Raw genomic sequence first — 12,776 nt, 5'->3', positions numbered from 1 at the left:
ATAAACTAAGTTGAGGAAATTTTGAAGGAAAACTTTATCCATTATTGATTAAATCATGAAGTGTAATTTGAGTGCATTGCTCAGAAATCTGCAACACAAATCTGTTCTCTATTTCATCTTTATTGGACACATATATTTTTTTATCTATGTACTATACAAGGAAGGGACACTCATATGTGAAGCAAAGACCTATTTTATAAGATTACATGGGGAGAAAGCTCTTCAAATTGATGAAATTGTTACATAGACAAAGTAAATCATGACATTGATACTGAAAGATGATATTACAAACTTACAAGTAGTTCTTAGTAATGCTCTCACATTTATTGTTGTTTCACAAGCAAGCGTAGTAATCAATACTCAAAAGCTGCTTTGTTACTAATAAGTAGGTAATTCACTTCTTCTCTGTTTGGGATGGTTCAGGAGCCTTTGGATCAGCTGCTGACTGATCAAGGGCTTCAAACTCCTTCATTGCAAGTGAAATATCTTCTTGGCTGATCTTCCCCATCTCTTTGAGCTTAGATAAGATGAAGTCAGCAGCCCTATGGAAATGAAGATGGAAAAAGAAAGTTTAAGAGAATCCCACAATTCACAAACAAAAACTACATCTGAATTGAAGAAATTCAACTTACTCTACAACCCCATCATCATCATGATCTGCAGCCTCCAGATCTACATTTGTCATCCTCTGAGCGAGAAATCTCTTGACGAATGCCCTTTGCCTGCACTGAAATTTTAGCTCAATAACTTGGAGGAGGCACTGGGCTAAAGATACAGTACTTGACAACATCCAAAATACTGCAAAAATACGGCCTTTTGTGTGTTTGAAGCTTTCATCCTCATAGCCCAGGGTGGTGATAGTAATAGAAATCCAGTAAATTGCATCAATAAAATCGAATTCATCAACAACTGCTAGATGGAGTAATCCAAAAACTACAAGCCCTGAAATAGTGATAATTAGCTTTAAAAAGTTTGTCAATGCAAGTCTTCTGTCTTTGCTGGTATCAAACTCTTTTTCAAATTCATCTGGACCAAGTTTTTTATGCAGGTGCATGGCTTTCAGAAACATTCTCTCTTGTTTCTCCAGAAAATAGTCTCCTGTCTTGTTCAGGACAAGTCCAACAAGACCCATTCCTGCAAAAGCAAAAAAACTGGAGAGTAATTTTGTAAGGATGCTATCAGGCACAAGGTCTCCATATCCAACTGTGGTCAGTGTGGAAATACAGAAATAAATAGAGTCAACAAGTCCATTTGTTGACTTCCCCTTGAGCTGCTTCCTGAGGACGAAGAAGCACATGGATCCCACGCTTATGTAGATGCCCACGAACATGCCTACTTGCTTTATACTTGGGTGTAGTTTCACAGAAATGGATCCAAAAAGAGGAGTTGGGGAGGTGGCTTTTGCCTCTGCAGGAACAGAATCTGCAAGGGGAGCACCCTTAAAACAGCCATATATTCTTCTCTTAAGAGCATTTGTCTTACTTTCTTGGGGTGTAGGCTCTACTACTTCTGACAGCACAGCCTTTTCAGAAGCATTGCAGGCCATTGTGATGATCCAGCAACTCTTTTAAGACCTGCATATGCATGGACGCATTAGAGTTTGCTTCCAAATCCTCAATCAATCAAGTAAACAACAATTACAAGCAATAATGTATAAACCTTTAACTTGCAATAATAGTTTCTGTCAAGAATATAGGCTCATATCCCTCTTTTCCTGCATTAACTGTGAACAAGTTCAGATAGACAACATTCTTGAGACCACAAAATTTCACCCTTTAAACTACGTACACTTATCATAATTGCCACTAACTACACAAATTCATGTTCTACTTCTTTTTTCTTTTTTTTTTCTTTCAAGTTTGATGATGCCCCAAATACACAGGCAAACTTTATTCTCAAGAGTTCTAGGGAAACTAGTTCTGCTACAACATGATTTAAACGAAAAAACCAAAATCACCCTTAATTATTTGAAGTGTGAAGCAACAATGACCAAGCATTACCTATATGGAAAATACTTAGACTACTGCAACTTTTACTATAATTTCCCTTACAAATTCATGTGACAGTCTACATGAGTGAAAGCACCACATGAATTACTTTGTGGTTGATATGTTAAGCATCACATGGACTATCACGTCAGTTTGTAAGGAATTGTAATAAAAGTTACAGTAACTTCAACAACACTCTACCTATATAAACTTTTCAACTTTGAAAAAAATTATGCTGAAAAAGTTGGAACTGAAGTTTGGCTTACCAATGAAGGAGGTTTGCCCTGATCAGTTGGAGAAAATTTGAGCGGCAAATGATTTAAACTAGCTGGGTGGCAGAACGGGACGTTAATTGCAATTTCCCGCAAAATTTCAAGTATAGTTTGTTTATTGAAAGGAACTTTCCCACTTCTCCCGTACTTCGTTAAATTAAGCTGGAAAATACAAAGGAAGCTTCACTTGATAGCAATGGCCATACCCATTTTCACAAGCAACCTTATACAGAGCTTGGCAAGCTGCCGGTGCTTGTAACTTACTTGTTGAAGCAATTTTCAGACGATACGACCAGCGACAAGGCTCTTGCAAAACAAAAGAGAAAATGGTGAGTGAAAATTTGCCGGTTTTTGGGAATTTGTAACACTCCAATGCTTAAGATAGTACAGTATTTGACAAAATAACTTAGCGTGAAAAAAGTTTAGAAAGAGAGAGCGTATCTCATCAATCTTCCTTATTTTTTTGAGAGAGTAACATTTTTTAACATGAGAGACTCCTGAATATGGCTTTTGGATGCTTGTCACGTGACACGTTTAAATTGTCTGATTAGTAGTGCAGTTATGCAATTATTTTTCACGTAATGAATTGTTTGAGTGGGGTCAAGTGATTTATTTTCCCAACATTACTGTTTAGTGACCTCCGCTTCATAAGGTATAATCCCAGCCGATTGAGTTACCTTTTAGCTATGGTAGGGTTTAGTTTCTTATATTGTTACTTAATGGGTTGAAACACATAATATTTTACCATTTTACCTCCAACACTATGTCCCTATCCAGTTTCCCAAAAGACCTGTTATGTGACATACACAAGTTGATCATAATTGTGACAATTAAGCATGCAATAAGTTTCCTTATCACTCAAACTAAAATATGGGTTTATAAAGTTGGATCATCAACTTTGAGGTGCTTTAGGACATGTGAGTATCTCTTTCATGGAAAATTATAGTTGGTGAGGGAAAAAAAAAAAAAACAAACACACTAACTTGAGTGTTTCTAATTAAGGTAAACTATTCTCAATCAATCCAGTAAAGGGGAACCATCATGGTATTTCACTATTAGATTGTTTAATATTCTAGATAAGGTTATAAAAATATAATATAGATAGATAGTCATTTTCTTGATAAAAAAAATTATATATGATTTACTACAAATATAACATTTGGTAATGTTAATTTTTATAAGTTTATAAATACAAATTAATTGATCTAATTAGCTCCAATGATAATATTTACTTCATATATATAAGAATTTGATTTGAAAGATTATTTAACTCGGTGATAAGGTCAAGATCGACTTGTATTTCAAACAAAATTGAACAAATTAAACTTAAACATTCAAATATTCAATTCGACTCGATTCAAAAAGCTTATAAACGATATGTAGTTTAAATATTTATCCTTGACCAAAAGGACGGTCGTTTTTGTAACAACCGTTTTGCTAAGATTACAATCCGGGCCTACCTATAAATACCCACAAAATCGTAGCCGCACTTAGATAAGAAAAATGGAGGGAAAGCGTTCAAGCTCAGAGCGCAGCGTTTTGCTACGAAAGATCAGAGGTCAGAAGCCTAGAGTTCAAATTCAAATTCAAAAATCCTTGAATCTCTCACACTCTCCAACCACATTCCAATTACCAATTCGATTTTTCAAGAACTTTTTTCTTTGATTTTCAGAGTTCACACGAACTATAGTGGAAGATCTGAGCAACGGACGGTCGCCGATTGTTCTCATCGACCGGTTCAGAAATTACTGCACGAATCCTAACGCGATCTGGTTCGGTTCTCTTCTCTTCCCTCAACGATCGTATTTGGATTATGAAAATCTATTCGAAGATCGAACGGCAGCTTTTATAGAATATCGTTCAAGCTAAAAAAAATGTATCCATTTTCAGCGCCTAATTGAATCGCTTAATTTTTTTGACAAACTGTTCGTGCATATAACGGAATTAGGTAGTTGCATAAATTGAAATGCATGAATAATTTTAAGAAAAATGCATCATGTATGTTAGTCATATCAATGCTTCACCTAGAGACTTCTGCAGTTGTTTATCTCCATAACATTTACATGAAGAAGGAAATGTAGGATTACATGAGCATTTGGTTATTGCTTTATAGCGAAAGAATTGTTGTTATTTTGGTTGTTAAAATTCAACGGATAGTGATAATAGCGATAGTTTGAGATTGGCTAAAGAAGCCGGCCTAATGTATGATGAAGGAAAACAATTCTACCTACTACTCGGCGATAATGTTGGTTAATAGCAATGCTATTAGAGCTTTTGGTGTTAATTGGAGCAAATAACACATTTTAAGACTTCCAAGATTACCAGAAGCGGTCATTTTATGTGTATATGGTTGCAATTATCTATGTTCCCAATGTGCTTATGATGTAGCACCAGGTGGACTGTTAGCTAGTGTGTATCATCTTACGAGAATAGTTCCCTAACCAATCACTTAATGGAAAAGGAAGTGATTGAGCGATGGCAACCAGGTGGTGGGCTTGGAAGCAGCCATCCTTTGAAGAAAGCATAATAGCTCACTAGTCTAGCTCCATGGAACCGAAAATGTATCAGTTTTATGAAACCCTAGTCATAACTTAGGATGAAAATAGCCCTTAAAACATCCTAAAACGACTTGAAATCGTAAAAGAAACCTTAAATTTGCTGCTGCTGCACTTGTTCAAACGGTAGTGCATGCCCGTTCAAATGGCTCTTCTGTCGAACTTTTCTTTCGAATCCAGCCATATAATCTTCGTGCAATAACTCCCATGAAGTTTTCTACATTACTCTCTCTCATCCAAATATGAAGGAACAAAATAGTCGATTGAGGAATGAAAGCTTGAAGATAGAGAGAACTGGGATTTTCCTAAGAATTGCTGGACCAATACCATGATTAGGAGTAGGCCTAGAGTATCTAGAGTTTACTCAGTGACCTTGTACACGACAAGAGGTTGGTTTGTTGAGGTTTTATGTCACAAAAAAAAAAAAAAAAAAAAAAAGCACCATTGGGTGTGGATAATTGTTATTCTATGCAGTTGTTTAGTGATTGGTGCAGAAATGTGCATAGATGGTATTCTAATTGGAGTTCATAGCAAAAGTAAAATTAAGATGAGATTACCAGTTACTTTCATGAAACTCATTAAGAATCGGTGGGTTTTAGTTTAAGCATTACTGTCGTTGATGCAGCTATTGCAGCACCGATTTGTTGAATGGGAAGGAAACTCTCACACTTCGAAGGGAAAGCCATGTACACAGGCTGGGTGAGTAGGTGCTTGACCTTGACTTAAATTTATAAGAACCTTGCCGTGAGTCCTGAATTAAATGGAATATACTAACTCTCTGCCTCACAAACAAATAAAACTTATTAGGTCCTTCAATGACTATGAGTTTTCTTAGTCTCTTTCAGATGTCTTGCTTAGAGTGCTGTTGATTGTTCAGAAACTTCTGCAAGAAAATAGGCATGGTTCTAAGAGAGATATATATTACATGCATCCATCTGTATTTTCAGGTAAATCTGAATTAATTTTGGTACCAATGTCAGATAATATTTCTTGTTATAACATAAAAATGTAGAACTTCTAGTCTTCTGTGAGTTTATGTTGAAGTTTCCCTGTTGCTCTGACTTGGAATCTTAAAAAGGCATGTTCAGTGTTACAAATTTTAGCATTCCCCCTTATTTTAGACTTTGTGAAATCACTTTATATTGAAGAAAGTCACATGCATAAATATGAGGAAAAAGTTATGAGAGATAATTAGACATCTTTGAATGTACTCAGGCTTGCATTTGTAACATTGTCAGTTATGTTGAACGGCATAAGTTAGTGCTTAGATATTTTGCACAAATCTGTACTTTAAAGTAGATATTATATTTTCTAGTATGGATGTCAGTTTTCTTCTGCTTGATATCCTCGCTTTCTTCAAGTTCTTCTGGTTATTTTGCAAGCCAGAACAGTCAGTTGTAGACCGGGCAATCAATGACATATGTATCCTGATGCAATGCAGTCGCCACAATCTAAATGTGGTAGGTATTGTCTATATGCTTTCTTTTTCATTTGTATAATACTTTTTTTCCCTGGAGTCTACAAACCCTTCATGGTATATACCTAACATATGGGGGTAAGATTTAAGTAGTTAAACGCTCATAGAACCTTTGTCACTGTGTTATCACTTATCATTTTTAAGTTTGTTGGAACATTTACATCCTTTGTCTTCTTTTGGCAGGTTTCTGTTGGGAAAGGGTAGGTACTTGAGATCACACTCAGTCCTTGTAAGATAAGAACAATCATACTCATTGCTATCTGAATTCTCATTCCATAGCCCTAAGGGATAACACTATCAGTTGGGGATGATCTCATGAAACGGAAGTCATTAGTTTATACTCAAGTGTTGTTTGCCTATTTTCTATATGTATTACTGATCAGAGAATAGATTATATGATTCCATGCCAGTGTAGGTTCTTCATCGCCACTAAAACGTAGTATAAATTTGACTAGATGAATATTAAAATGGGTAGTTTTAAATTTTAGGATATATGACATTCACAGAAGCAGTCTATGCTATATATGCTGAGCTAATTATATCTGATGGTCATCGAATTTTGAGATCTACCCTCAGTTATGTACATTTCATTAGTCTCCACCAAGAGGTCCAAGACTGAATTTTGTTCAAGTCATTTAAAATAATGTAGTTGTGAAGGGGACCAATGCAGAACTTCACTTCTTTTTTTTTTTGGGGGGGGGGGGGTTTCAATTTGGAGTTTTCTCCACTACACTGCCGACCCATAATATGCTGTCGTTTTTTTTTTCCCTGAGCTACCAGTAATATGCTATGTCAATTTCAATGTAGTTTCTTTATAAGCTGTGCTGAACTGCTAAAGTTCGTTGATCCCACTATTTCGCTTACAGGTTGGTGATGGGGTGGATAAGATTCTTAGAAAACAGAAGGAAATTTGATTGCATAAATCGTCCTAACATGGTAAGAATGGGTACTGTTTAGATGAATTAATTGTGTCACTGACAAAAGTATGTGCCGATTGGGTTCTCTTGCAGGCCCACCCCATTCCTGTTCACGTTGAAGAAGTCAAAGGTATCCAAATTGTTAGATACTAATATATGGGACAATTCAGACCAATATATATTCTTTGCAGGCATAGTTGGATATCAACTGAAGGTTTTATCTAATGTTTCCCAAGCATTATGCGCATAGATTGTTTATAATATTTGTGACTAAACGTCACATATGATCGAGAATGCAGGCTGATCATAGACTAGTGAAATTCTCCTTGATTCTTTTACATAGATATTGTTAGTGTTGCTCGCTACATTCTAGTTGTGGAGAAGGAATCGGGTAAGCAATTTTTATGGCAATACTGAAAGGAAGCACGATTCCTGATTTTCTTGCTTTTAACTGGACCGTTAATGACATGCAGTATTCGAGCGATTAGCAAATGATCAATTCTGCAATGCGAACCGTTGCATTGTCATCACAGTAAGCTCTTCCTTAAGTCATTTCCCCGTCTCAAAATCCTTTTTGACTGTATCTTTTTGACAGGGAAGAGGCTATCCAGATATCCCCACGAGAAGGTAAAAATTTCCATTTTGCAGTTTCCAACAAGTCTCAGTATATGGCCATATACGTCGCTCAATCAGTTTGTTTTGCTATATGTATTTGGGCTTTTATGAATATATGAATTTGTATCAAATAGGTTTTTGCGGCTTCTCATTGACAAGTTGTGTTTACCTACCTATTGCTTGGTAGATTGTGATCCCTACGGCTTCGACATTCTGACCACGTATCGGTTTGGTTCAATGGTTAGGTTTATTAAATAGTTTATGATAATGTTGTTTATTTATTCGCTCGAGCAAGCAAAACAGCATGTAAACTGGCAACTAGGACTGCCTATATGAAACCTATGAGAGCCATGTAAACTTTCTGCCTAATTTCTGTGAAGTTCGAGGTTTTTTTTTTTAATGCAACTTGACCCTTTTTTCTTCTCTTACTCTTTTATTTTGGTAGCAAATGGCCTATGATGCAAAGTATCTGCGGTGTCCAGAGGTATGCTGGCTTGGAGCTTTTCCTTCAGATTCTGAGAAATACTGTCTTCCACAGCAGTGTCTCCTTCCTCTGACAGCACAAGGTGAAAGATCGACTTACTTGTGGTGTTTCAGATTGACTTATATCTGTTGCCTTCTACTGAGGTTCCTGTTGTTCCTGTCAGATAGGAAGAAAATTGAAGCCATGTTAAATAGATGCTACCTGCAAAGAGAAGTCCCAAAATGGAGGTAAAATTCTGTGACATTTTATGGTATTTTTCTATTATCATTGTTTGCCTGGACCACGCATTTATTTAAGTGGTATTTTTTTTGTTAATCCATGAAAGGTTGGAATTAGAGTTGATGCTGCAAAGAGGAGTGAAATTCGAGATTGAAGCATTGTCTGTGCATTCACTATCCTTTTTGTCAAAGGAGTACATACCATCTAAGATTCAAGGTGGAGTGCACATTTAACTCATCTGATATTTTCGGTTGTATCTGCTACCATCTGGGAGCACAATCATATTCTTTCTGCAATATTCGAAACATAATCAGTTCAAACAATGTTACCATAGTTATGGGCCATCTTTTAATGTTTGCTAAAACAAATTATAAATAACCTTAAAAAAAAAAGGATTTAAGGGTTCGGATTTGGCATATCGAAATCATTACTCTTGTAAAATTATTGACAACCTTTGATTAAGAGTTGGTGGTTTAAGGGTTCACTTGGAATGGAGAGGATCCTGATCCACCTATGAGTGGCTGTTGGGGGAAAAAAAATTAAGACCCTAATGGTAGGTAGGTTGAGTTATGTTTTGAGATGAATACAATACATTTGTGTGTCGTTATAGGGTAGGTTAATGACATAATAGGATCCTCGGAGATGAACGATTTCATGATTCATATTATATTTCAAAGCATCTAATGGTTTATCTATTGTCTACGCTGTCACGTTAGTTAACATTTTAAATAATGTGGCACCATGTATGTCGTTAGATGTTGTAAAATCTAATATGGATCATGAAATGATTCATCTCCATTTTACTTGCTCCCCTATTTATTCTTTAATCAATGGCTTAACTTTTCATCAACCCATAAACTATTTCTTTGCATTATTTTGTTTTTGGTCCCCTTAGTTCGTTGTAACTACGCTAACAGAAGCAAATTTGTAGTTAATAAAGATTTTAATTTTTTTACTTTTTAATTCCAATATTTATTTATGGAAAATCGAATAATTAAGGGGGAAGGCACCTTTTAGACTTTTAGTATCACAATTCCATAAATAAAAGCAGTGTGGGATATTCCAATGTTACTGCATAATGCATATCGGTAACTCGCAGTAGGTTATGCGTTTGTGACTGCACAGGGTGATTGCGCGATTTATTGAGCATATGGCTAATACTTTCAGAAAAACAGTTAAAAAAAAAAAGCAAATGGATTTCGGTGGTTTGAGTTTGCAAATTGCAATTTTAAAATGTGAGGTTTAAAAATTGTAATTTTAAAAAATAAGTTAAGCATTTGATAAAACCATAATAAATTGCAATTTATTGTTTAAAATTGTGCATTTAATTACACTCTTCATGTGGGACCTGTATATTTAAATGTTGGATGGGCATGTTAATATTGCCAGTAAGAAGGTCAAATTCGGATACTCGTGGACATGTGTCCCGTTGTAGGGTAGGATGTATCCCATGACAAGAGACAAGAAATATGTGTCCTAATCTCAACCGGCGATTGGACCCAAGCTAAAAAAGGAAGAAAAGTAAAAGTAAATTACAAAACTATCAAATTATACATCATAATCACTTTCTACGATCCTTTCCTTATAAAACACCAGGTCCTTATTCTGTGATATTCAGTAATAGGAGAAAATAATATCAATGTAATATGTATTATGGATTGCCAAGGGCGAGATTTTAGGACAATATATTTAATAATATCAATAATATATTATTGATAATATTTTAGGACAATAATAGCAATGTAATATGTAATATATATTTAAGGAGAATATATTCTCAGAATAGTAACTTGAAAATGAACGTCAAGGCACGCACTTTTTCAAAGCTTTCTGGGATTAATCTCTTCATAGGTAAAAACAATTCTCATTCTCCTTCAATCCCAGACACCCATTGAAATAAATTAAAAGTTGCAATATATAATTTTTGCCGCCTAGCAAGAGAGAACTCCATCAAAGGTTGCTGCAATGGAGCACTCTGCGGAAATGGTTAGATTGAAACACTAATCTTTTCTATTTTGCATTGTTGTTGTATTTGTTTAACAAATTTATTTTCGTTCTCGTTTTATATGATTTTGTTTTTTATGTTATCTTGTCTTTGCAGAGTTGTGTTCTGAAAGTGAATTCACAGTGTGAGACATGTAGGAGAAAGGTGATGGAAGTCTTGCAGTGTCTCCATGGTATTTTCCAATTCATATTGCATCTTTAATTGATAATATATATTCAATTATCATAGTTTTTTTATCTTTATATTATTCAGTAAATAACTAAAAGGGAAATTCTTTTATGAACAATATGCAAGAAAATGATATGTAAACTAATGGAAAAATTGGGATTGCGGTGGCCATTTTAGGTTGAAAATGAAAGAAATATATAATACCGACTGAGTTTGTATGAATTTTCACAAGTTGTTCATATACTGCAGAATGTTCAAACAGTATACCATGTAAAATTTATAAAAATATAAATTTACTCTTTATTAAAAAAATAAATAAAACAAACATAAAACAGAAAGGACAAAAAAAACCTAGATATTCTATGATCGTGGGCCACATGGCCCACGGCTTTGCCTTGGCCGTGGGTCACATGACTCACGGCTTGGTCATGGCCATGGGTCATCAAACCCGCGGTCAACCATGGGTTAATGGTCTAATTTATTTTAGTTTTTTTTTTTTTGGTTGGTATACCTACATTTGAGCAAGATGTCTCCAAAATTGAAAGGATAAATGGTTGGTATACCTACATTTGAGCAAAATGTTTAAAATTTAAGGTTATGATTGCAAAATTGCTGAGTAAATGAAGTTTCCCTTCGTATTTCCTATTTTCATAAGAAATAGGACAAAAGTTTCATTCAAACTGGGCTCTAGGAGAATAGAAAAAAAAAAATTGGTTTTAGGAACTTCTTTTAAATCTAGTCTATAAAATTATTATGTGTCTCTTAGTATGCGAGAAACACATAATTTTTAAATAAAAATTTCCTCTAACTTTGTTAATGCTATTAAAAAAGCACATACTTCTCACATACTTAAGGGAGACATGGTCATTTTATAGATTGAGTTGAAGGTAGTCCCTTCAACCTAATTTAGAGAAAAACTTTATCTAAGGAGGGGGGATCAAATGCCATGGCTCCTCCTCGGTTTTGAAATTTTCCTATTGGCCTAAAAATTAGACTTATCCCTATCAAAATTTGGTTTAGCCCTTATTTATGCTTTGTCCCTATAAAAAATCTGAATTCAATCCCTATATATTATATTACTCTATCACACAAGTTGGGATATTGTATAGCATAACTCTATTGAATTTTCTCCATCCTTAGGAGGTTATAATATCTCCATAGATGCTGAACAAGGGACTGTGAAAGTTACTGGGAGAGTAACTCCAAATGCTGTTTTGAGGACACTAGAAAGGTATGGGAAACATGCAGAGGTCAAATGGATTGGGTTTGATGGTGAGGTGAGGGGAGTAGGCTATTATTATGGAGAAAATGGGCTGCCTTCTCCATACAGTTATCCAGAGTTGGAAGGGTATGATTATCAACCATATGGAGGGCTTGACTATCCATGGCATGACAGCTACGGCCACCTTCCGCCAGCACCACCACCAATGTATCGGCAACCACCACCACCGCCACCGCCACTGCCAATGTATCCACCACCACTACCGCCAATGTATCGGACAGCACCACCGCCAATGTTTCATGGCCCATTAAGACCCTCGCCACCCAGAATGGACAGCAATTATGACCGTTGCGCGCAGATGTGATGATAATTGATGATGCACATCAATGTATGAAGTTGGTGTGTGAGGTGCTGGATACATGAGAGATTCAATTGCTTTTTGTGATTTCACTAGTTACTGTCAAATTGGTTGCAACCAAAAACATTTACTTGGTTTATTGATGGTCCCCAACTGGATTGACAGGTTTTTTTTTTATTCAAAGTGGGGAAGGGGGATTGAGACAAAACTAAGTTGATGTGTATATATATCTCTGCTGAACCTCCAACTTGCTTGAGATGTACATGAAGTCACCCTATTAATGTTTCAAGCTCGTCATTGAATTCAATTGATGTTGCCAATTGCTTTCTATGTGGATTCCTTGTACCTGATGGTTCAACAATGGTTTTTTGGTTTGGATTCCAATCTCCTTTCAATTGTTGTTGAGTAATGCTGAAAACTACTTTTTTTTTTTAATCTTATAATGATCCTACAATGCTAATATTTGGATCAATTTTTGTTTTAAAAAGTAAAATTT

General features: G+C 35.4%; 2 protein-coding genes across 3 annotated transcripts; one reads left to right on the top strand and one right to left on the bottom strand.

Annotated features, from left to right (window-relative positions):
* Window positions 1-177: 177 nt before the first annotated feature.
* On the bottom strand, window positions 178-2,319 carry LOC132175242 (two-pore potassium channel 1-like). Of its 2 annotated transcripts, none has more exons than XM_059587115.1 (3): window positions 2,255-2,319; window positions 633-1,574; window positions 178-542 (listed from the first exon to the last, which is right to left on the bottom strand). In XM_059587115.1, the coding sequence occupies exons 2-3, from the start codon at window positions 1,544-1,546 to the stop codon at window positions 395-397; spliced, it is 1,062 nt and encodes a 353-aa protein (XP_059443098.1). In that variant the 5' UTR covers window positions 1,547-1,574; window positions 2,255-2,319; the 3' UTR covers window positions 178-394. The 2 variants fall into 2 exon arrangements, with proteins under 2 accessions (XP_059443098.1, XP_059443097.1); XM_059587114.1 differs by lacking the exon at window positions 2,255-2,319 and adding an exon at window positions 1,660-1,723.
* Window positions 2,320-3,763: 1,444 nt separating this feature from the next.
* LOC132175270 (meiotic recombination protein SPO11-1) lies at window positions 3,764-11,924 on the top strand. Its single transcript, XM_059587154.1, has 17 exons — window positions 3,764-3,818; window positions 3,933-4,032; window positions 5,441-5,514; window positions 5,661-5,762; window positions 6,202-6,275; window positions 6,476-6,492; window positions 7,159-7,228; window positions 7,303-7,339; window positions 7,553-7,600; window positions 7,683-7,741; window positions 7,805-7,836; window positions 7,959-8,064; window positions 8,270-8,390; window positions 8,472-8,535; window positions 8,634-8,743; window positions 10,629-10,704; window positions 11,841-11,924. Exons 1-16 carry the CDS (start codon window positions 3,764-3,766, stop codon window positions 10,658-10,660), a joined length of 1,101 nt encoding a protein of 366 aa, XP_059443137.1. The 3' UTR covers window positions 10,661-10,704; window positions 11,841-11,924.
* Window positions 11,925-12,776: the final 852 nt, after the last annotated feature.

The sequence above is a fragment of the Corylus avellana genome, chromosome ca3 (assembly GCF_901000735.1).
Source record: "Corylus avellana chromosome ca3, CavTom2PMs-1.0".
NCBI lineage: Eukaryota > Viridiplantae > Streptophyta > Magnoliopsida > Fagales > Betulaceae > Corylus > Corylus avellana.
The sequence above is the reverse complement of the archived record's forward strand: the minus strand, read 5'-3'. Positions and strand labels throughout refer to the sequence as shown.